Here is a 25,796-nt window from a genome sequence, read left to right on the forward strand (position 1 = left end):
TCTGAAGCGTGGGGTTTGAGAGAGGGCGAGAGGGAGGGGAATGATGGGAAGGGAGAATGAGGGAGATGGGGATCATTCATTCTCCTGCTCTCACCAGGAAAGGAAACAAAGGATGCTGAAGGGCCTGACTTATGACAGCAGGACTTCTTAGAGTTTGCCTGTTAGCCTGTTAGCTGGTTAGCTTCTGCTGACCTGACTGGCTGTATTCTCCCACTGGCCTCTCCTTTTCCCTCCCTCCATCCGTATGTGCATCTCTCCCTGCTGAAGACATCTCATTGCTGCTCTGCTTGCTTCTCTGCCTTCTGCATGTGAGTGATTCTGCCTCTTTCTCTGTGTGTTGAAACTATTTAATAGGGGTCTGCTGTGGTCAGTGCACATTATACTTACTTTCTGCTGCATGGTTAGTGCTTTTTGTCTTGCAGACAGGCTAATTAGCTAGACATGTGGTTGAAGCTATGAGTGGATCTGCTCTTTTTCCATCTGTCTCTCTCTTTGCCTCTTTGTCATATCTCTGCTTTTTTTTCAGGCAACAGGTACATCTTCTGCATCTGTCAGACACAAGTGAGGAAAAGCTGTGAGTTGTGCAGTATCATACCCATTTCATCTGGGCTGTTAGAATGAGTCTAATAATGCACAGAGACCTTGCACAACTGAAATATGTCTGTGTGGACTATCTACTGCAGATATGCACTGGAAAATATTTCAGCACCTGTCCAAGGTAAAGCTTAATCTACATGTGTAAAGCTAGCATTTGTATGCCTGACAGCTAAACAACAGCTGGCTGCATCTGCTTTTGTTGGATTCAACCATTCAGCCATGAGAGAAAAATGCTGCCCTGCCTAAATATTTAACTGTGGTTTTCTGTGGCTGAAGGGCAGGCAGCTTGGTTGCTGGCTTGGCAGCAGTGTTGGCACATTGTGGGACAGCCTGGCACAGGCACTGACATTAAGTGTGGGTGGGGCCACCTCTCTGGCTGTCTGTCACTTCGGAAGAGAGTGTAGCAGTATTGCAAAGATATGAGGGGTTTTATTTCAGGGTTTATAAGAATTTTGGACCATTAATTAGCAGTAGCCGATATGGACAAAGTTAGTATTGCTCTAATTGTCACAGAATTATCTCAATATTGATTTTTATTGATGTCTAAGATATAAAAAAATCCAATAATGAAGCTGAATTCCTTCATTTTACAGCTGCAACGATTACTCAGTCAATTGAGAGTTGCTTTATTTTAATTTCTAAGTGAAATTTTAAGCACAATGCCCAGAATTCCCTATGTTCCACCTCTGCTGGTTCAACTTTGCTTTGTCTTCTATGATAATAAGATGAATGTGTTTGAGTTTTTGAGTGTTCTTCAGACAGACAGACTTCAGACTTTCGCTTCATTGAAGAAGTGGCAGATTAGCCGATAATGAAAATAATTTAGAAATAAAGATTTGAAACAATACAATCATATATAGAGAAGACATGTCATGAGACTCATAGTCAGGTAGGCACCCAGACGGTCTGCCATCAGCTAGACACAAATACACAAACATACACACATACATATCTTCACACACACACACACACACACACACACACACACACACACACACACACACACAGACACTGGCTGTTGGTTCGGTTTTTAATAGGCAGCCAGCAGCAGAAGAAAACACACACAGACGCTTAAGACAGTGAAACTATTGCTGTGTGACTGTCAAGCCTTCACTGTTGCTGTTTCTGCTACGTGTGCGCATGTATGTATGTATGTGTGTGCGTGCATGACATCCAGGTATATAGCTGAGAACAGGATGTGACACCCCTGTCTGGCTGCCTGCATCTGAAAGACGATAGAAAATATGTGTGACCGTGTCAATGTATGAATCATAATTTTTTACAAGTCTTACACCCTAACAAATCTCACCATCTTCATTTAGAACTCTGTTATCTGTCTTTAATGTGTTTGTATTGGCTTGTAGAGGAATTTGCTGTTTCAGTCCCCCCCCCCCCATTGAAGATCTCTGTCTGGGCAGATGCAAGGTAATTCTCTAATGGGCCTCGTCGGAGGAGCAGCTCCACTCAATAGCCATCAGTCAATTACACTCAATAGCCATCAGTCAATTAAAGTCAATACGACAAAGCAGGGGACAGCAGCCTCTCTTTCTGTCAGTGTTCAGTGTGTCACAAGATTGACCGTCTTTCCTTCGAAATTGGACTCAGTGCTGTGTGAGAGGAATGTTTACGGTAACAACATTGGATGATGTGCCAGATAAAAATGCAGCCTTGTCACCTCAGATGGATGGAGGCTCGTGTCACAAAACAAGCATCAATAACCCCTAAAAATTAGACGTTCTCTTCCCCTTTGCAAGAACTGCTGCAGGTGATTAAAAAGAGAGGTCGAAAGATGACTAGAATGCTAAGAATGCTTAGCTACAGTATGTGTTGACAGTGAGCGGTGAAGAGGTTGGGGTGGAGGGATGGGAGGCAACAAAGGAGGTGGGTTTTGATGAAGGTGGAACCAAAAAAACAGTCTTCCAGCTGAGCCCCCGGTGATGTTCTCTAACCATTATGACATGAGAAATGCCTCCTCTCTGGTTCACCCCTCCCTCTTGTGCTTTGGTTCATCTCCGTCTTTGACACATTCGTTCTCAGTTTTTATTTACTCCACCCCCTCCTCTCCCCCCAGGTGCTTGTTTGGAGATATGCCCTTTCTTTACAGCTCAATTACATGGCAAAGCCCGTAGTCAGCGTAGAAGGGTGAAGGGGCCAAATGAAGTGTTTCCCACTCTGCCGTAAATATACTGTAAGCTACAGCTTGTCCCTTGTGACGATGTAATTCGGTATAGGTGCTAAGCTTCCCTCCATCCATCCTTCTATCTGTCTATTTCCCTGCATCCCACTATCCCCTCTCCCCTCTCTTATTCCCTAGGCAGCAGGCCACATATTGACCTTTGAATCCTCCCACTTTTCCCTCATGGAGGCACTCAAAGCTCAAACAGAGTGGGAAAATGGAGTGTCTGCCCATGAATGCATAAAACTTTCAGCACACACACATGCACACACAAATATATGTGCAAGCATATGCAAACGCGCACTCGTTCATACAGACTGGCACAGGAAATTTTGTGATTCTTTGGTGCCTCAGACTTTTTGTTTTGGTGAGGGTCATTGTTTACTGTTGAATGCTTGAGTTCATTCCTCCATATTTAATGACAAAGCTGTTTGTTCTCAGATCAAAAGATTAGCTTCACAGAGACATAACGTGATGGATCAGTGTGGGCCAGGGGCCGCTTGGCTATGGAGGCTGTTCGCCAGAATTCGGAGAATAGCCCTCTATTGTGTGGTTGTCAGGCTGGTTGGCTGCTGTGGTGTGCACACTTGGACAAACTGGCATGCACGCAGACTTATACTGTTGTACACACATACAAACAGAGACACATATCACCAGAAAGAGTCAGTGTCAGGTCAGCCGGCTCGGCCTGTGGACAGCGTTTGTATTGTTGCTAGCCTCCAGCTCTCCTGGACATTTAACAGTGCAGGCATTCAGCTGTTACTGGTGACTCAGGACCAGCGGGCAGCACGGCAATCAGTGTGACCAACAACACCTGCCTTCACACTACCACACTGTTGTGTTCAAGAGCATCCAGCAACAGAGAACCAGCAGAGATAAATCAACATAGCTAAATAGAAAATGTATCAGTGTGAAGGTCATACGATGTACTGTGTGACAGGGGAAAGGAGTGTTTACACAATATACTTTTTATGATGATAAAGGTTAAACATGTCAATATAGGAGCAAGTGATGAAGAAATGGATCACATGGGGAGGATTTTAATCAATTTGTTCTGTTGACATAGCCCTATTGAACATATTGCTTTTTCACTTGACCTCCACCCTGAGACCCCCACTGAGAGCCTGTAGAGAATAATTTAAGGACACAGTGGGATCCCTATTCATTGGACTCCAGTGATTTTCGTGAGCATTTCTATCTTCCGGCCAAAACCATGTGTGTGTCATGTCAAGTGGCTGTTTGACTGGAATGTTTTCCACGAGGCCCCTTGTCTGTTGCAGCTTTCTGTCCTTTTTTTAACATGCATCTTTAGTGGTCTTAGAACTTGTTTGAGGTCATATACAGTAGCATAGATACATACACAGTCATAGTTTGTATGGTGCTGTCAGTCATCCATCTCTGATTGAATCAATGTGTCTTTTGTCTGCAAAAGAGCAAGGCTCCACCCAGTCAGCCTCAGCCCACCACAGTGTCTGATATGCAGGAACACAGTGACATCTTAAATCCCCAAATCAGCCACAAGCAGCCAAAACACTAGTCAATGACCTACTTCTGTCTTTTGAACCGGTCCCACGTGGACATGGATGTGTCTCAACATTTTTGGAATTTTGGTGGCATTTGAGTCATGAGTTTAGTTGTTTCAGCTTTGTCTAGCTATGTCATGCTGCAAAAATACTGGATTTTGCTGGTTTCTTTCCTCATGGAAGAAGGCAATAAACCTTCCCGATACAGATTTAGATACCAGAACTCATTTTATCTGCCAGTGCAGTTACCAATCCAATACTGGGTGCTGTATACCTCATTGTGTGAAGCAGATTGGAATCATGTTGATGTTGGGTATCTCAAGGCCAGTGTATTGCTCCTAAGACTTAGTTGGTGCCTTGCAATGTAACTGATAGTGAAAACATAGCACTTTGTAATAACACTGACAATTAAAGTGTATTTAACGTCAATCAATAACATTTGTTTGTTTGTTAAAGAAATCATGGTCATAGTCATCTTGGTCTTCTAACTAATTTGCTAAGCTATGCTCTGTAACTTTCTGATGTCTTACTGTTAATTTATTGTATGTTTTATAACCAAATGTGGTGATGGTTTGTTTGTGGTGTGTTGTTTACCATATATATGTATTTTACTGCTGATCTTTCATGATGTAAGGTGACCTTGAGTGCCACGAAAGGTGTCATTAAATAAAATCTTTTTCATTGCTGTTAGCCTTGCTATGTCTACACCTTGCCAAGTATAGTGACAATTAGCATAGTTAAGCTATAGTCCTTGCTGCATCTACCGAGCTGTAGTATTACTTAGCCTTATACTTTCACTCACGTCTCTTGCTCCCGCTCTGCCTTCATTTTTCTCTGTATTAAATTTATTGTAGTTAAATTCCAGGCTTGGGGAAGCTTATACGTCCTTTCAAATAGGGCTATTAAAATAACATGCAGCTCGATCTTATTTAACAGACCGCCTTTTAATTATGTGTGGGGAGACAACTGAGGCGGATTCAGTTCATGCTGACATCAGCAGTATTTTTGCTTCTGGTAAAAATGCTTGGAGGGAAAATGTTCCAGACGCACCAGACAAATGGCCTTTTAAATGCCCCTCGCCTTGTCGATGTTATCGTTTGAGTGTTATTCAATAGGAACTTTGCCACACTACATATCTATCAGCTAGCATATCAAACGATTACAAGGTCACTTCCTGTGTATGTGTGAGAGACAGACATCCAGTGGGTGAGAGCTGGTCATTTGCCACTGCAACCCTCCTCTCCTCTGGTGCCCCGTGGTGCCAGTGTAACCAGACTCACAGTGTGATCCTGAGGCACTTGTGCACGCACACACACACACACACCACCAGGGCACGGCTGAGCTAATGACTCATCTCCCCCCCCCCCCCTCTCTGTCTGTCTGTTCCTCTGTATTTCTCTGTCTCTGTCTGTACAGGAGACATCACTCAGAAGGGCTATGAGAAGAAAAGAGGCAAGCTGTTGGCACCGTACATCCCACAGATACAAGGTAAGACACAGAGGCCTGCAGGAAATTTACCATCCAGAACAGGTTTTATCTTTACTCTGGCTACCTGTTAGCTTAGTAGTTAGCATAGTGTCCCTGCAAGAGCAAACAGAATGAGAAGTGTCTTATAATGTTTATAACGATGATTATAGGAGTAGCTTCATTTACTTAAAGCCAACCTTATTACACCTTGCAGGGACAAGTTAAAGAAAGAAATAAACATACAAGGGCAGAGATAAACAAATCAAAATAAAAATCCTGAAACATCTGTAGTATAAAAGCAAAGCCAAAACAAATTCAGAAGCTGCCTGTAAAAGATGAATTTTTTTAAATGGATTAAATTGAATATTTTTATATCAGACATACCAGAGGGAACATCACATGGTTATAAAGTTGTCATGAAGGATACTGTGGAGGGTTCTGACACATCCATACTTCATTCATCTGGTTAGCTCTGTCACTGCTGGTGTGTCCTTGATTCTTCAGGTCCTGTGACCCTTGGGTCTGTTATTAACGCCTTAGCCCTGCGTCACCGATGTATCATAGTGTATGTAGGTTTCAGCTGAAATACGTGCTAACAACCACGGCAAGGAAGACATGCTGTAATGAAAATATTAGGTGTCTCTGCAGGAATGATAAGTAGTCTAGATTTGGTTGCTCTCATCATGCAAATGCTAAGCTCTTGATAGGATGTCATTATACATTTTAGGTAAGTTACCATGTCTTAGAGAGTGTGAATTATTCAGAGGAATGTTGTGTTTTTTTTAGTTGCGGGTTTGTGTCTATTTGTGCCTGCCATCCTGTTTTAGGCTGTGGGTGTTTGAGAAGAGAGGTATTAACTTTAAAAAACAGGGAGGTGTAAAGTTTCTCATGTTGGTACTTATTATCTGTCTAGGGCTTTTGACTGTGTAGGGGGCCTACATTTTATATCAATTCAGGGTATTTTTAGCCCCAGTCGTGCGGTCAGTCGGCCCCAGCAGGCTTGGGCAGACTATAAGGTCGAGGCGGTTTGTGGTGAATCCCAGAGAGGAGTTGCTGGCTGCATGTTTCTCTGTCCTCTGTCCGGGGTCCATGGCAGTTGTTGGTTTGGCCTGCTATCAGAACACCAAGCCTCAGTGGAAACCAGAGTCTGGTGTGGGCCACTCGTTCAAGGCTTTCCACTGAAGTTAGCAAGCCTGTTATTTAGCTTGGGTGGATCATCTATGTCTTTCTCTTGCTTCTTCTCCCTCCTTGCTATCATGGATTTACGTGTCTTTTTTCGCCCTGACCCTAACCCTAACCCTTCAGTCTGGATCCCAACCCCCTAAGAAAGGAAGTGATAGATATGAGACAGAAATAGAGTGGGTGAGATTCTTTATATACAACACATGGAAGTGTTGGGAATTAATGACACATTCATCCAGCACGATGAATCCGTGGGTAGGATTGAAATAGGAGACCTATAGACTGTGGGCTTCTGAGCTCCAAACAAAGTTTCATAAGCTGTTTTGCGGTCATATATTTCACTGTAGTCATAGGACTGTACATGTGCCAAACGCAATAAAATAGGTGTACAAATCCAGATTGTTCAGATCTATGAGAGAGTAGATTAATTTCCTTTGTTTGTATTTTAGTGTTTGGGTTTCACTGTGAGCTTTGAGAGTAAACAATTGCTTTAGGTGTCGACCATACTGGGAAACTTCTAGGAAAATGTTGGCAAGTGAATGTAAGTTTATCAGAATCAAACCGAGCTCTGTAGAGGAATTGTGGTACCTTCTGGTGAGAATACAGGTATGTTGTGACGGTTTGTTTTTTAGTTTTCATTTTCTGACTATGAGTGCAGTATCTGAGACGCAGCTCTTTCAAACTGAATTTCCCATTTGTTAGTGTTCAGCTCATGTCATGTCATACAACTGAGAGCGTGATGCAAGTCATTAGTGAAGCTAATTTGCTCTATAGGAAGTGAGACATGGTGCACGTGTCGTCCACCGCCACGCCTGCATGTGTTGGCATCAGACAGGTGCTAAAAATTCATCAGGGGTTCGCTATGAACCAATAACCACATCTATTGTGATGGAGCATGCCTCTGATTGGCTCAGTATACCGTGTCTCTGAAGTGTGTTCTGCCCAGCAACCCGGCCTGGTGTCCTGGCTTGCTTTATAGACCTGTCTCCTCTGGGAGCAGGGGAAAGGCTGTTGTGTGACTGGGCTGTCAGTGCGATATAAGGGACCAGAATGTATTGATATGTCCACGCATGCTCAGGGGATGCTGTGTGTGCGTGTGTGTATCTGTGTGTGCCTGTGTGATTCAGACTGTATGCATTATGTCCTCAAATGTCCTCAGGCCTTATTGAACCGTGTGTAATATCTGAAGCTCGTGTAATTTAATAGATTTAGTTGAAGTGTGTGTTAATGTTGCTCAGCATTTCAGTGTGTGTGCTGCTGCTGTCTGAGAGTTGCTGACATTGTGGAGCTCACTGATCCCCACTAAGCTTCTGCTGAAAAGCCAGGCGAGCTGATGGCTGGCTGGCTGGCTGGCTGGCTGGCTGGCTGGCTGGCTGGCTGGCTGGCTGGCTGGCTGGCTGGCTGGCTGGCTGGCTGGCTGGCTGACAGACCAGCCAGCCAGCCAGCCAGCCAGATAGCTGCTTGCATGTGTGGTAGAGCTCTGTCCTCACAAGGCTATTTTCTAATGGATGTACTTGTAAAGGCAACTACTCTGTGTGGTTCATTTGGTCACAGGTCAGCAAAAGTTGCAACACCACCGCAACCTCAAAGCTGCCCACAGTCTGGTCATAGGTACTTTTTAGCTACACTGACCTTCTATTACCCCACAATGTGACCCCACAATTTAACTTCCACAAGGAATGATATGGGTTTTCATTTTAACTTAATCAAGTTTGAGTTAAACTAAGTCTCAGTCATTATCCAATGATAGGATAGCATTAGGGCTGAACAATTAATGAAAATGTTTGCAAAATTGTGCTATGGCCAATATCCAAATTCAATATCCAAATCGCAGGTGGTGACATTTTTTGTTTAAGATAAAAAGTCTCAAAGCATGCCTTTAGAAATGATTGTGGTGCTTCAGAGATACCCTCATGTTCTCCAGATATAAAGAGGTTAATGTCTCTGCATATTTTAGCATATGCATCTAGTTAGCAGGTTTCATTGGAATAAGCAGAATAAAAGAAAAATATTTTATGTTCAATCTAACTGCGTTCCCTGTATAATACGTATGTAGCGTGAAGCTCAGCCTATGATGTTTCAAGTTAGTTTTGTTGTCATCCCATAATGTCACCTCCACAGGAGCTTTGGGTACTTTCCTCACACAAAAATGTAATGTGTTTAGATATTTGTTGTGCTGTTGCTCTGATGCATATCTTAAATATGCAATGTTTAGGGAACAGAACAAGTCTTTCAAGTACAGGTGGAAACTGGCAGGAGGCTGTGGAAACATGACTTTAGTTGGTATTGTTTATTGAGACACAAAACTACAGAAGCATCCTTTTAAACTTTATTCTCCTCTTTGTCCCACTCTCAGGAAAATATACCATATAAAACTATCGGATGTTTTCCTGAGTTATAGTACAGATGCTGTTCCTTTGACAGCTTCCCGTTCCATTGTGTGTGAAGTTGTCCTTCAACTCTGCCTAAAATAGCTGCTAAGGTCTTTCATTACTCAACATGGAAATACAGCAATTTGTGGATGCATTTCTTTAGCAGGTGTGTTCGTATTTCACATAGTAATAACATTACATATTAATATGTGCATTTAAATCTTTAATATACAGGACATTACAGTGTAAAGCATAATTGGGGTAGGATGAAGATTTTCTGTCAATAATTAATAGTCAAAGAAGTTCATCTGGATCAAACTTGTGATGAACAGTAAAATTATCTCATCTCATTTTGTCACATTTTTGCATCCTCTGTGTGTCATGGGATACAAACTCATCAGAATGCTTTCTTGAGTTTCACATTTATCCTTCCTACATATTGCAAATACATGAGCAGAAGTGAAGAAGAATTGAAGCCAGTGATAGAAGACTACTAACAGAGCTTGAACTGTGAACGGCGGTAGTCTTGGGTTTCCTGTCTGATGCTAACCACTAGTTACTTGCTCAAATGCTCAAATGAGAATTGCATAAGCTAAAGGATGAATTGGTGCCTGCATCATGCAGAGCACAGAGAGGTTGATGAGTTTGAGAGTTTGATAATTTTAGAACGCTCTTGTTTGAAGATGTTGTCTTCTTGACATTCATGGTGCTTAATCGCCTCCTCTCTGTAACGTCTGTGTAATTTGCATTTGCTTCCCTTGGAAAGCTGGGAGGCAACTGGAAAGCTGCAAGAGAGGCTGGATTAATTAAAGTGAAAACTTTCTCAACTCCAAGATACTGTATTAGAAGAAAGCATCCTAAGAAGGGGATTACCATTAAGCTTGTGGATACTTGATCTGGTTGAGCAATATTCAGCAGTGTTTCTCTGTGTCCAAGGCACATTCTGCAAAGAGTGTATGTGCTCACATTTCTGATATTGATATTTCTGCATTTGAGCATTACTTTTGTACTTTTATAAACTGTCCTCTCCCTGCTTTGCTGTTCTCTCTCTGCAGGCGTAGATCCTTCTCTGCAAATTGATAACAGGATCCAGGCCTCCTCCCAAGCTGTTCTCCAAGGTTCGAAACACAACAAGTCTCGGGCAGCCAACACCCGGGATGAACGCTTCAGATCTGGTAATCATGTGTCCATACTACCTGAGAGTTTTAAATGACTTCTGGTCTTTCTTTACAGTGTTGCTAATCTGCATTGATGTGGTCTCTTAGATTTGCACACAGAAGCCGTCCAAGCAGCTTTGGCAAAGTACAAAGAGAGGAAGATGCCAATGCCCTCCAAGAGACGATCTGTGTTAGTTCAGTCTTCTGTTGAGGCATGCACCCCGCCAGGTGAGACCTCTAAACCTACTGTTCACCAATGGCAGAGTTTATCTTATGCACACACTGCCATGGGTTATGCTCACATTTGGTTGTTTGCATGTGCTCCCATGAGCATTGGCGTGTAGGATGCTGACACTCTGTTGCGTCCAGTGATCAGAGATGATGTTGCCACGCATTTGCTGCTGGAAAGAAATGTGCAGTTTGATGAATGTGTCCATTCTTTGCGATTATAAAGGACCCAGTTATTGCTGTTGTGTTCCCTGGCAAACCTTCCCACGTGAGTTGCGTAATGGGTCTATAATCAGATTTTTAACATGGTCCCAAATGTCAACCTTTCACCTACTTTTATAACAATTTATATCGTTTAGGCCAATTCATTTGAGGAGTTGTCATTTTACTGCATTCTGCAGCTTCTTTTATGTTGATATTTTTAAGGCCTAAAAAACCCTTTGGTGTTGTTATTGTTAGAAAGCATCTCATCAGTAGTCAGTAAGGTACCTGTGTAAGATCTGATGACAGAAAACCAGTATCTCTAACACTGCAGTGACTTTGTCATCGGTGTATAAGTTAATTGGTGGGGGGCCTTAGAGCCTCATGTCGTGGGTAAAGGGAGAGGACACAGTGGTGGAGCGACTAACCGGATTAAGAGCTCAGACACTGGAGTTTGAACAGGAGAAGGAGGGTACTTTTCATGGTTATTTTCAGTCAGTCTGAGTGATCTATTGTAATCTACTGGGATAAGGTACATAGGTATGTCTGACAGACCCTGAAAATCACATACTTTACATTACACTACTTCTTTTCCAGGCTCGTGACAGCTACAAATGTTGGTGTGCACACAGTCCCTTGGTTGTGATTTCAACATTTTGTCTTGCACTGTAGAGTAATTAACATTTAACGGGACAGTTCACTGCACAATCAAAAATACATATTTTTCCTCTTACCTATAGTGCTATCTATCCATAGATTGTTTTGGTGTGAATGGCTGACTTCTGGAGATATTGGCTGTAGAGATGTCTGCCTTCACTTAAATATCATGGAACTAGATCAGCAGTCTCTTTCCAGAAATCATGATCAGGTTTCTCAAGATAATCCACAGACCTTGTTGTGAGCAGTTTCATGTAAGAACTATTTTCGTTCTACCTACCTAACACTCGCCAACCATATCACTGTGCAGCCTCTCTCAGCCTCTCTTCCATGAGTAGATGTGTTCTTCCTTCTTTGCAGTGTTATGCAAGCACCACTGTGCCCAGTATTTGAACTCATACTTGGAAAACATGCAAAAACCACATTTATGAATACCTGACTTGGCATTGCCCTACAGATGGCATGGTTTGGATGTTGGTTTATCAGTCAGTTGGTCAGTGGACCACATTGCTCCAGACTGATCTCAACAGCTATTGGATGCCATTGATTGATTAATGTTAGTGTGTTGGTTTGCTTGAACACAGTATTTCCTTTCTGCACAAGAATAACTGAGATGACAGCAGATCCACTAGTGTCTCTGCTTAGGTTTCCTCTCTTTTACATCTCTCCCTGCCTCCAAATCCTCCATCACTGCCTGTTTTTCTCTGACTCACTTTTCACAATCTATTCCTGTTTTTGTCTGTTTATCTGTGACTAATACCCCTTTTTCTCTTTCAATATCTTTTCCATTCTTTCCACCTCTCTGTTCCTGCTTTGCATTTGTACTCTGACCCCCGCTTTCCTTCTCCCTCTAACTGTGTCAAGGTTACTGTGATAGGAAGAGAGATTGGAGGGAGGCAGAGGAATAACAAACAGAATCATAAATGCAAGATAACCCCCATGGGTTTGCTGGTTGTAGAGACATTACATTTTAGCTTGTTACAATTAAACCTCCTCCAGCCTTCCTCCAACAGCATCTGCAAGGCCATGAGAAAGATTGAAAATGCAAACAGCGGTTTTAATAGTTTCTCAATCGATGGACTTTACCCATAACTTTGTATTGTAAGTGATTAGGAGGCAAATTAATCACACAAGTACTCGTTATTTTGGAGAATATCATCAGACGCATGTTGATAACATGCTAGAGTGCAGCTTTTTCTGTCCAAACCAAACCTGGGTCCAAGAGAGTAGTACCTGAGACCAACCTGAAACCGACAGGCATTGTGTTATTTTTATCCAAGCCCGACCCAAGCCCAAAGCAGTTAATGTCAGGCTAAACACTGAGTTTATGATTGTGCTCTCATGTAGTCGTTCAGCCTGCATCCTGCACCCTCTCTCCATATGTTGCTGCAAGGCTTGATTCCCAGTCTTCTTGCATCTTCTTGTCATATCTCATCAGAGCCCTACACGTTTGACCTTTTACATAACCAACTGCTCTGTGATGATATCTGCATTGATGACTAAATCGAAGTGCCTCCATACCACTGATTTCCCTGCATGGTCGATTTTTAAACTTCCATGTTGACAAATTGTTTCTGATGTCTGCATCCTTACCGAGACTACATGAAGACGTGTGAATGTGTGTTGTACTTTTTACAGGGGCTGCAGAGCAGGCACTGCTGTTTACTTCGTCAGTGATGAATAATGGGGGAAAGTGTGACCTTTCTTTGTAATTTTAAAACAGTTGTTTATAACTTGAGGATTTCATTTTCTGAAGTAGATTATGCCTAAGCCCGTTTAGCCCTTTCATCGCACTCAGTCCTCTGCAGAATGCAAATCTCAGACTGGCCTGCTCTTGTGTAACTTCAGTGATCCTGTCGAAAGAACAGACATTTCTGGGTGCTTGGCAGATGAAGTGGAATGTGTTCAGTTTGAATGATCCTTGCTTTGAAGTTGCTCCTGTTTGGGCTATTTTTGCTGAGACCAACTGCTCACAGCTGCCTCAAGGGAGAGGCAGTAAAATCATCACTGACTGGCTTTGAGTCCAACCCATAATAACTTAAGCATACACTACACTTAGCAAAGTTGTTTTGTATTTTCATACCATTATTAGATAGGAAATTTGGTTATGCTATTTCAGTGTGTGTATGTATTAGATGCAAGAACAGTATGTATGTATTTTTACTATTGTTTTTGAAGCAACACCTTCAAACAGGATTACCATAATGGGTTAGGTAATATGTAATGCACTGACATACTAAAAGGGAATCTTTTTTGTCTTGAACAGCAATAGTTTAGAGTCATTCAGCATGCATAAGATTTATAAGTTCCTTCAGCTGTCTAGTTTTCTAGCAATACCTACAGGAGACATATCATTTTGTATGGTTTCTACCGCAAATAATTTTCTTAAAAACCTGCCTTTGTTAATTGTATTATTTTGATTAAGTTTAAGTCTACTTTCAGTGTATAAAAATACAACCTCCAGCCTTTTGTTTTCCCACAGCACCAAGTTTTTTCATTGTATACAAAAATGAAACACAGTGATCTGTCTGTTGTCAAGGCCTATCACACTCTGTCATTCATATATAATACACATATAGTTGCAGTCGGTTGTCTTCATGCCCGTGTGATAGCGTGGCTACTCTGAAAGGAAATCATATATCAAATACAAACTCTACCAGTGATGGGGCTTTTAAAAGCAATCATCTCTCAGTCTTACATCATCTCCATCGAAATCATCTGGCCATCCCCACTACCTTATATGTACTCACTCCAGTATGTATAAGAAGAATAATGTATCATCTGCATATTATCTAAATCCTGCAGTCATCCATTGCTAGTTTTACCATCTTGGTTATTTTCCTGGTTACATTGTAGACAGCCCCTCTTTGTCCACTGTTGTGACGCTGCCCTGTCTTGACCTGTCAAACACAGACACCTCCTCAGCATCGGAAGACGAGGGCTCGCTGCGCCGGCAGGGACGTCTGGCCACCTCCACGCCCTACCAGGGCCACGGCCACCCAGCCGTTGAGCACTGGTTTAACCGTGTCATCCAGGGTTCGTCCACCTCATCCTCCGCGTCATCCACCTCATCCCACCCGGGAGGGAGATCTGTCACCACCACCAACACCACTGCCCACGCAGCCCTCAACGCCAACGCCGCAGCTACTGCACTGGCCGATCTTATGGCACACACCCAGCTAGGTCAGTGACACACACACCCGCAGTCTCGCACGGCATCACATTTCAGTTGGCCGATCTGTATATTCCCCTTTTTAATTGGTGCATCACTCTCCTCTAGTATCTCCGGAGGTGAATAGTTTTACTTTGATCATCTTCATTCTGTTCGTAGAAATGACAAATGTGTGTCGCGTGCCTATAAGTTGAAGTCAGGAGGTACTGTAGAACTGAAATGAAATGCCGAGTTAGGAAACAGTATTAGATGTATTTGCAGGAAAGTATTTCCTGCATACAAGTGGAAGAATCCTGATTCAGGTTTCATCGGGGTAAAATTACATTTGCATATCATCCAAACCTGCAAATCCTCCTGCCTAGCTGTATGGTTTTACACCATATAAGCACACATCCGGATCTTTTCATTTTTTTCCGTTGTTTCTCATCTGCTGATGTCGGCAAGTTTGGTGCGTTATGTATTTGCAAGCCAATCAGAATTTTCATCATATCAAAGATGACGTCTCCACCTGTATTATGACGCTGAGACTTTTTTGTAGTCAGTCCCGGACAGACAGCGGTGTCTTACACATCTGCTACCGTTAAATCCCTCCAGACATACAGAAGCACTTGATGAGACAAGACAAAGGGAACCAACAACAGGGTTTTGATTCAAGGCTCTCTGCTAATTAGTCGTCTTCGTCTGCCATCTCACTGTCATTCAGTCATGTGAAATGGTTCACAGCCACTTCCCTGTCAAAGCTCCTCATTCCATGTTACCATGCAAGTGTCACAAGCTAGTTAATGAGATTCAGGGGATTTATCTCCATCCGTCTCACCGCAGCAGCGAAGGGAGATGGTGTCTTTATTGTGTGTGTGTGTGTGTGTGTGTGTGTGTGTGTGTGTGTGTGTGTGTGTTCATGGGTGTCTGTACGTGTTGCTGGCAGAGCGATATCCTATTAGGATGGAGCTGTCTGATTTCTGTCCAGCTTGTCTCTCCTCAAGGTTGCTGTCATAAAGTAGCAGCAGTGACTGGTGCTGAATGGAGCTGTAAATATATCTCCCATATTTTTCTGTTCCTTGGCCTCTCGAACTCTTCTTCTGCCTATCATTCACTACAGCAATAGTAGGCTGTCATACCTGGGCAACATTTTAGGGTAATATGGACTTTAATGGCAAACATGACCTTTGGTTTTGAAGTCACATTTTATATGTAGTTAATTAAGTACAACCCTAGGTTATTCGGTACTTTGGAGAGGAGCATCAACTCTCAGGGTGCAGTTCACCATAACCATGATTGACAGTCATAGTGTGGGTTCCAAAAACACTGTGTTACAATAACACTTTAATTAAAGGATTACATTTTAAACCCAGTTCCCACCACATTGCACCAAAGCACCTATTCTCCAGAGCCACATTAATGGGTAAATCTTTAAAATCTAATGCAGTCCAACACAGTAGCTCAGCCATGAATTGTACTTTTAGAAAAATAATGATGTTTAGTTTTGATTGACGCTGTCATAGAGATGATGTTTAAACTACATGTTTAGTAAGGACACATTGTAAAACATGACAGCAAAAACTGATTATTATGGTCTTCCTCACTGTAGAATATGTAGCAGATCTGTAGTATTGGACTGCTGTCAGTTGTGCATAGTATGTAACAAGGCCAGGGAGTGTATATAGCACTTATATGTATATGTTTCGTTTAATATCATAATTTAGAGCACTTTTCAGCACAAGTGGACAAATGGGCTGTCACAATGTCCACAGATTTGCCTCTTAATCGTATTACACAGACATCTTGTTCTCAATGGATAGGTTACTCTTTGAGGGGAATGTACCTGCTGAATAGAAACATTCATTTATTATCATTGCAGGTAGTTTAATGAGGTAAAACATAAAATCCTTACTAAAATCATAGACAGTATAATAAGTGGATGGAGCTTCCAGGTCTGAAAAGTGAAGCCAGTGTGGTGCCTTAAACCTGCATTCTTTCTCTATGCCGGCACTGGTTGTCAAAAAAGTCTGATTGTGTGTTCGCTTATGAGCAAATGAAGCCCAACTTCTCACTTGATTTATTACCTCAGTAAACATTTTCCTAATGAGATTATAGTCTCAATCACAGGTTTTAAGTTTTCTTCCATATAGCATAATGTTCATTTTGTACATTTCGGTTCCATTTAGAGTAAAATGGGTGATGAAGATTCTCAGTCAGATCCAGTCAGGATAGAGGCGTAGCAATGTGTGTCCTACCCAACCTCACCCTCTTGTGCAAATATGATCACTTCTGGTTCCAAAAAACCAAGATGGTGACAGTCATAATGCCAAACTTGAGGCTCCAAAATGGCAGTCCACAAACCATTTTGTGATGTCATGTTGGCTGTATCCACTATTTACTATACTGCCTATGGTTGAAGTACATTGTTTTGCAGCTAATGACTTCACTTGCAGGTGATAGAAAGGCTTTCAGCCTCTTAATCAGATTCCTCAGTATGTTTCCAAGCACATGAAGTAGGATTTTAAGTTAGTATCGACAGCCCGAAGTAGGCTTGGCGTTTGACCTTTTAACCCCCGACACCCCACTCATCACAGATAACCACTCAGCGCCCCCCGATGTGACAGGGTTGTCGGAGCGCTCCACGCTACACGCGGAGCGGCCCCAGGTTGCCTCGGTGCGAGGCGTTTCCCGGGGCTACAACCACCACACCAGCGTCATGGAGACTGCAGATGGTGAGTTTCCTGCTCACGCGCGCACACACACACGCACACACACACACACACACACACACACACACACACACACACACACACACACACACACACACACATGCATACCTCCCTTTCTCCCCTGCTGTCTGTCCCTCTGTCCTCTTCTCAGTCAGTCTGTCTGTCAGACTGGCACAAGCTGCTGACTGACCATTGTGTGTTGTCATGGTAACACTGCAATCCCCCTCCTCAAAAAACCAACTATGTCTCTGCATTAATGCTTAACATGTCATTGACACTAATAAAAACGCTCAATTGATAATGATGTATAGATGAACAGTGCTTATTTTGAGTCTCAAAAAGGAAAAGAATATCTTGTGACATGACCAGGGATCTGGTCCAGGGTGTGCTCCTGTCACCCCTCCATCTTCATTCATTCAGCATCACACCTGAAATGCTGCTTGGTAGCAGCCAGAAAAGTGGAGCACAGCTTCAGAGCAGAGCTATTACCGTCCTGTCATCCATCCTCTGTCATCAAGAATGTGTGCTTTCTCGGTTGTCACTGCTAATGAATGCTGAACCTGCCCACCTGGCTTGACACATATAGGGGAAGAATTTTGTTTGTTATACCTATGGATTTTTAAAAGATTTAAACAGTGTCGTTTTTATCGGTTTCTCTTTGGCTGTTTGGTATTCAAGATGTTTCAAACCCACACTCCCTATGCAGCTTTTCCCACATGGGTCATTAAAAAAATGACAAAAATAACAACAGCAGAAAATCCTATCCTTGTTGTTGTTATGGTACAGCAACAACAGTCTGTGTCTGCTCTCACCTACGTCTGGCTGCTGGTAGATTTCTCTATCACACATTCACACATTTACAAACACAAAGTTAAACAGGACTGTTTCATTGACATCCTGATGTGTCTCTCCTCCAGGCTGTGAGTGGAGAGGTGAAGGATCCCTCAGTTTAATGGATGGTATTTATAACTGTTCCTCCAACTCTGTGGCAGTCAGCTGTATGTGCACTCTCTTGCCTGTGTATTTTTGTGTGTGTTTGTGTCTCTGCCTTCGCCTCCACTGTCGGGTCTAGCACTTGTCCAAACCCTGTGTGTTTCCAAAAATATTTGCAAGCTACAGTGAATTGAGTCATTAGAGTCCTCTGTGTGTGTGTGTGAGTGAGTGTGTTTGTATAACTAAGTGTGTTTCAAGAGGCTTTAAGTATTTACAGCATCTTTACGCAACGTCTTTCCTAAATGCTCTTCAAATTGATCACATTTAAGCAGATTGTGTGAAAAGGCCATTGCCATGACAGGTGTAACTGTTCAGTCGGGGCTTGTGGATAATTTGCATGTCGACACACTGATTTCTGTGCTCACACTGAGACATGACAACTTGTCAGTTTGTTTCTCACTACATGCTGTAACACAAGCCTGTTAGCCTGTAGCCACACAATGGGCTCTTTGATGGCAGTCTTCTAGCACTGTTTCCATTTTAATAATGACACATAGTTAGGTGTAGAAAACATGCCATGCAGTGACTCGACATCCATCTGTACTCATCTGTATTGATGCTGTATGTATTGGTTGCTATACATGCACATTGTGGTGCATTATTGTCAACAAATCCCACAAGTAGACCAAAACCAACGATGAATTAATCCTACTAACAAGTATTGTGTGCATAAGTTTGATATAGCTTAGTCCTTAGTGCTATAGAGCTCCATTGTCATCCAAAAACCATAAACATGAGCACTGTAGTTTATTTTGGGTCAGTGCCACATATTCCGCCCTGGTGCCGTAAATACTAAAGAGGGCAAATGTCATGTGTCTTAATCCATGGTTTGAAAATAGTCAGCCCAACAAATCCAATGTTATCTCTGTTTTGAGTAACATTTGATAAATACTACAAGCCCTGCTGTTTAAGGAAATCGCTTACTAAAAATGAAACTATATATCAGGGGTCCTCAGCTACATTTGTTCAAAGGGCAGAATTTTTCTAAGCAGACACTGTGGGGGGGCAGACTGTCAAAATAAATAAAGAAAGAAAGAAATTAGGTCTTGGTAACCTATTATTGTTTTAACATTTTGACATTCTTACAAATTAATGTTATTTTTATTAGTCTTTATCAGTGTCTCCTAAAAACATGGAAAATCCATAATGATAACTAGATAATTAACTAGAAAATCCTCTCATACCTCAGCCACAGTTCAACTACCGATAAATGAGTCCTTATCTCAACAACAACAAAAAAAAAACTATTCAGGATCCCAGGAAGCAAACACAAACACTTATTTTGAGACAAAATACAGCAGTTGGCCAACAAAAATAAACCCAATTGACACCTCTTGCATCTAATAGACAAGCTTAGAGATTATCTAACGGTTGGATGCAAAGCTTTGTCAGGCTGGATGTGGCCCATGTCACTGCTATATGTTGTGAACCTTCTTTAGAGAATTGCATCTTCAGTAGGAGCACATACATTTGGACCTGAGAGCCACAGACAGGGTAGGGAAGTCTAAAATATTTAGAGACTAACACATTTTGTCTTTCCATGGGATTCGTTAACAATAGGAACTATAGAATAAGGCCAGATCTTAGCTTGTTGGTACAGTAAATGCAGTTCTGTTTGCTGTGTACATGTTTTGCTGTGAAGACTCTGTGTTTGATACAGTAATTCAATGCTGTGGATGGATAAATTATGAAATGAGTACGTTAATTATAGTCTTGATCACAGGCGGTTCCTGGCTGGCTGTGATATTAATGATCAAGGCCCTTGAGTGGGTGGGGTTCGGGGCCCTCCTGTGTGTCTGGGGCTTTCTAATTGGCTGATCAGGTGCAACACTGACCCCCACACATCTACTCCCGGCACATCTGTCCCTGCATGAGGAGGCAGAGTCTGTCTCTGCCGAGCTTATTATAGTAAGACGGATCAGGCAAGCTGCGTGCAGCTGTGGCCTTCGTCTCCTGTGGCTGTCTGGAATGCCTGACACAGACCACCCCTCCCAGACTAAGTATGAATTCATATGGAGGAAATGGTGTCCAATGATGATCGTAGTCTGCAAATACCCATTCCAAAATGTGAGGGAAATACAGGCGCATTTCCCCTTTTGTCTTATTCTTAGTCTGTTTCTCTCTTTTTCTCTCCTGCCCCGCTCCTTCATTCATGTTGTTATGTCTTTACAAAGGTCCATGTCTGCGATTATGCTTTCTCAGTATTGTATTTATTTACAGTGTGTATATATTTTTTGGCTTGACTGGGGTGTAGTTGATTTTGGCCCACAATTGTGAATTTTGCAGTGTATGTAAAACAGACACCTTTTGAGAGACCTCATGAATCACTTATTGCAGAGAGGACATCTTTGTTGCTAGGCAGCAGGCGAGGAGGCTCCTCGTTTCCTGACTTATTCAGCCTGTGAGGTTTGTCAGTGATTCTACAGTGACTGAAAGACAGTAACCTTTGACCTCCAGGTGGCTCTACAGTCACTCCAGGTCCACTGTTTTGTTGTCTTGCTGCAGTGTGAGTGGCAGCTGGTTGTCCTCTGTGTCTCATTAGAGCACCACACTGACCTTTTCTCTTCTCTTTTCTTATCTGTGCTCCCCTCATCTATCCCCTTCCTTTTATATCATCAATCTCTCAATCAATCTGCCTGCATGTCTTTCTCTACTATATCCCCTCCCACCCGTACCTGTTTCCACCCTGACATTCTTCCTGTTCCTGTCTGTATTTATCTCCATACCCTTTCCATGTTTATTTCCCCCCACCTTTTCCTTTTCATCCCTTCCAATCTCACTGTGTAGGTGTTCCAGTCAACAGTCGAGTCTCCTCCAAAATCCAGCAGCTGCTCAACACTCTGAAGAGACCAAAGCGACCGCCGTTGCGAGAGTTCTTTGTTGACGATTTTGAGGAGCTTTTGGATGGTAAGCTGGCCTGAAAGTAATTACATTGCTTCTGTTAAATCAATAAATTGTGAAAAAGTCTGTCTGTGGTGTGATCAGCATACTGAATGGAGACTTTAGCAGCTAAAGGCTGTATTTAATGCAGACATCCCTGCTCTTTTGAGGTTGACATCCACTTCAGCTTTAATGTTTTTTGGAGCTTTCAGTGGAGTTCTCTCACATCAGTATTGGTTTTTTATCAAATTCCTCTTGCAGCTCAGATAAAAGCGACACATTGACTTCACCACGCCTCACAAATAAACAGTCAAGGTACACTTTTAGATCAGTGGTTGTTGTTTTGTCTCTGGGTGGAGCTGAGACCACCAGGTGTGCTTAGGGAGTGGTAAGGGAATAGTGTGTAAAAACACACACACACACAGTGGACCAGCCCTGTCTAACCATTTCCTCCATTCCAACCATCCCATCGTGGGTTTTGGATGGTAGTCTGCTAGGCTGAATAAACACTGTGAAAATGAATAAGCGGTGAGAATAGTAATACTGTGCATCAGCAGGTAACTGTAAAGCCTCTGTCACTTTGGCACAGAAACTGTGGCAAACCTCGGTGGTCTGTTTGTTGTGAGCAGAACAAACACACAAAGCTGAAATGGCAGCAGGTTGGACACTATCTTTTCCTGAGAGAAGTGTTTTATTTGGTGGGGACATCTTACCAGCTCAGTTAAACAGCTCTGAATTCCACTTAGCAGAGAGTTCAGGAGAGTGTGAGGGGAGAATAGTGATGGGGAGATGGAAGTCAAATCAAAGGGTGCTTGCAGCAAGGAAAGGTGGACAGATGAAGAGGGAAAACTGTGCCTTTCAGTGAGCCATAGCTCCAAGTTTCTTAGGAGCTGGCATCTGAGGCAAATAACACATATAGGGACAGAGCAGAGCTCACCTTTAAGCCTCCATCTTCTCATTGTCATTCAGTCTCCACACTCATTTTATTACCCTGCCTTCCTTTGAGAGAGTCCAGGCCTCGGATACCACCAGCACACCAGGAGCTAGTCTGCTTTGTTGCTCAAAATACCCATTGAACCGCCCTCACACAGTGGTCCCATTCTCCTCCCCATGTATTTAGTCCAGGAGCCAGATCCCAACCAGCCAAAACCAGAAGGCCAGCAGATGAGTCCCCTGGAAGGAGAGCATCTTGGGGTGGTCAACAAGTGGCCTCCCTCCTTGCCAGCAGCCTTACAACGGTGGGGCACCACTCAGCCCAAGAGCCCCTGTTTGACGGCACTTGACAATGCTGGCAAGCCCGTCTACACACTCACCTATGGTAGGTGCCAACCTGTGATGATTGTCCCTGAATTAACAATGGAGATGGAAAACAGTATCACCTCTTGTTGTCCATTCTTCGAGTTGATGTATGTTGATTTATGGGTCTAATGTCATTATATAAAATATTTGACAGTGTATATTCACCTTTGTAGGTAAACTATGGACTCGCAGTCAGAAACTGGCCTACACTCTTCTTAACAAGCTGAGCACCAGAAATGAGCCTTTGCTCATGCCTGGAGACAGAGTAAGTTGTGAGATAAGTCCACTTAAAATCTTGATATTTCTGGTTGTTTTCTTAGAAGGTTGCGTTTCAGTGCTCTATTTTCAACTGATAATTTTTCAGGTTTTTGGTACAAATTCATTATCACTACCTCATTACTTGTGAAGGAAAGCAAATGTTTGGTTTCTGATCTTGATCAAGATACTTGCTGCACACCATGCCCCATGTCTTCCATACTTTCACTTAAAACATATCATACCCTGAGATATCGTGTCTGTGATACGCCTACAGGTCGCACTTGTTTTCCCCAACAATGACCCAGTGATGTTCATGGTGGCCTTCTACGGCTGCCTCTTGGCAGAGTTGGTACCTGTGCCTATTGAAGTGCCGCTGACCAGAAAGGTAAAGGCAAATAAAAGATACCATCTCCTGGGAGTGTATGAATATTTTTAGTATGTACAGAAGCAGTGAAGAGCAGTAGTGACCCCTGCTGGACATTTGACCCCTAAATGATAGGAGAGGCAAAATGTTGTTTCAGTGTTGGTATGTACAATTTATCATATCCCAGAAAATGTCCTAAAAAACCTCCAACTTCTTGGTAATGTGTTTCATGATTACAACTGCAGCAGCAGCATTATCTTTAAATGTTGTAATTACAGAGTGTTACAATGCATTGCAGTTTCCTGCACATCCATCAGCTCAAGCTAAACCAAATTCATCCACATTAGTTACTCAGGCTGAATATTAATGCCTGTTCTTGATTGCCTTTTATAAGCATGCTGTTTGCAGACGCTGTGCTGTAATTAATGACATTTGAGTGAGGTGAAATGATGTGTAATTCCAGTCAAAATATTAGATCACAGGCCAACTGTTCTCTGGAGTCAGAAACCCATTTGCTCAATCTACCAGCTCACATTTTTCCTCCCTCTCTCTTTCTGTGCCTCTGTCTTTTTTTAACCCCTTTTTTCTTCTTTCTCCCTTTTTTTTGCTTTTTCTGCTCAGTGTGGTTTGCTCAGCACGAGCCTAGCTGTAAGCTAATTTGCACAGGCAATCAAATATGAGTGAGCATCTGTCAGATCTTGGGCCTCATCCCTGCTACGATTGAGCTTTGATGCTCTGCGGTAGAGTTTTTAATAGTGATTGGCCGTCACTCTGCTTTCTTACCTGCTGCTGCTTTGATGTATGATGCTCTGAGGTTTCTTCTTCAGTCTTCTTTCTCCCTGTTACAATTCCCACGTTCCCTCAGAGCATCTTTCTTCAAAGCTATTATGCTCAGGATTTCATTCTTCTTAATAGTTGATAATTGTGCGACAGACACTGTTTGCCAGTGTTTTGACAGAATGAACTTCAGTCTTTCATCCTCTTTGGTCCCCCAGGATGCAGGAAGTCAACAGATTGGCTTTCTGCTGGGCAGCTGTGGCGTCACGTTGGCACTGACCACTGATGCCTGTCAGAAAGGCTTGCCTAAAGCACAAACAGGGGAGGTAGCCACTTTTAAAGGTACGGCCTGTTTTATTTTCTTTTGACTGCCTGTCTGTAGTTTCATTTTGTTTGAGCTGATTTCATGTCTTCTGTCTCTGCAGGCTGGCCGCGGTTGCTGTGGTTTGTGACAGATGGAAAACATGTTGTGAAGCCTCCGAAAGACTGGCATCCTCCAATACGGGAAGCCAGTAATGACATAGCCTACATAGAGGTAAGTGTACTTTCTCTGATTTTACCAATAAGACTTATTTCATTAAAAATGTTATTATATTTTCCTTTATATTTACATAATTTTCTGTATTTTTAATATTTGTGAGCCACCTATAATTAGGCACTCTTCTTTTTCATTTAATCCATGTCTATTTTGTTGGAATGAAACTTCAAATGTTTTTACGTGTTTCTTACATCCAGTATAAAACCAGCAAAGAAGGAAGCACTATGGGGATCACAGTGTCCCACTCAGCCATGCTGGCTCACTGTCATGCCCTCACACAGGCCTGCGGCTACACTGAAGGTTAGCAGAACACTTTGCATTTTCTTGTCACGTACCAGTACTTCATTTTTATACTTCTGTGTTACTTCTATCATTTATTTGTCGTTAAGACATAGAGAAAAGCACCCAATTGGTGGAGGGCGAGAACCAGCTTTAATAGAAATGTAGGCTTAAGCAAAGAAAGACGTACTATACATTGGACTTGACTTTTTTGGGATTGCTGTGTTGTTTTGTCTGATTCATTCTGCAGAACAGGTAACACATGAACCTATTTTATAATGTATGATATTATAGATAATAGCCTCTATACCAGATTGCATTGTACCATTTCACCACACTCCATTTTGACAATCAGCTCTCTCTGTAACAGCCACAAATCAATGGAGCACCCTGCTTGACGATGTAAGGAGCTGAATCTCTATCAGCACTTTTAAAGTCAGCTTTAAAAGTCTGTTAAAAGCTGCTTAGTTCTGCACTTACGGATTTTAATATTCAAGGTTATGTTCTCCATGACTTGCTTTTATTTGTCAAGCATACATTTGTGATGTGCTTTTGTATTATGTGTGTTGTTTTTTCCTCTGATCTACCAAGGGACTACACATGTGATTTAGCTTGAAGCTATAATGTGGCACAGTCCATCACAGGGAGATGCTTATGTTTGAGCTGCACACTGTCCCTTTTAAATCAATAACATAAATAAATCGAATTTTCCCTTCACGTTGCTCACAGATCCTATCAGAGTATAATTACAGTCAATTCAGCTGGTGGAGTTTCTCTCTGTCAGACCTGGGTCAGGTCTGCGTAAAAAGAAACAGAACGTGAGGCACCTCCTCTCCTCCAGTGTCCCAGTTTTGCTCTAAATAACTTCTAACTGCACCAGCAGCCCAGGGACACTCTATGTGTGTTTCTGAGACATAGTTTGGGGCTCCACTCAATCCAGTACTGCTGAACTTGGTTTGTGTTAAAAG

General features: G+C 42.5%; 2 protein-coding genes across 6 annotated transcripts in view; one reads left to right on the forward strand and one right to left on the reverse strand.

Annotated features, from left to right (window-relative positions):
* sacs2 (sacsin molecular chaperone 2) overlaps positions 1-25,796 on the reverse strand; it is a 199,074-nt gene that overhangs the window by 136,577 nt on the left and 36,701 nt on the right. The gene's annotated exons all lie outside the window — the stretch shown is intronic.
* The window catches only part of dip2a (disco-interacting protein 2 homolog A), an 81,160-nt gene that overhangs the window by 40,036 nt on the left and 15,328 nt on the right, over positions 1-25,796 (forward strand). For 4 of the 5 annotated variants that reach the window (XM_070975342.1, XM_070975344.1, XM_070975343.1 and 1 more), the window contains exons 2-13: positions 5,713-5,784; positions 10,373-10,492; positions 10,583-10,702; positions 14,474-14,743; positions 17,306-17,443; positions 21,221-21,340; positions 22,434-22,631; positions 22,786-22,877; positions 23,145-23,255; positions 24,230-24,353; positions 24,437-24,546; positions 24,747-24,849. In XM_070975342.1, the coding sequence (XP_070831443.1) occupies positions 5,713-5,784; positions 10,373-10,492; positions 10,583-10,702; positions 14,474-14,743; positions 17,306-17,443; positions 21,221-21,340; positions 22,434-22,631; positions 22,786-22,877; positions 23,145-23,255; positions 24,230-24,353; positions 24,437-24,546; positions 24,747-24,849 (1,578 nt within the window). The remainder of the gene's footprint in view (positions 1-5,712; positions 5,785-10,372; positions 10,493-10,582; positions 10,703-14,473; positions 14,744-17,305; positions 17,444-21,220; positions 21,341-22,433; positions 22,632-22,785; positions 22,878-23,144; positions 23,256-24,229; positions 24,354-24,436; positions 24,547-24,746; positions 24,850-25,796) is intronic. The other variant, XM_070975346.1, reaches the window with a different exon arrangement.

This window comes from Chaetodon trifascialis, chromosome 12 (assembly GCF_039877785.1).
Source record: "Chaetodon trifascialis isolate fChaTrf1 chromosome 12, fChaTrf1.hap1, whole genome shotgun sequence".
In the NCBI taxonomy this organism is placed as follows: domain Eukaryota; kingdom Metazoa; phylum Chordata; class Actinopteri; order Chaetodontiformes; family Chaetodontidae; genus Chaetodon; species Chaetodon trifascialis.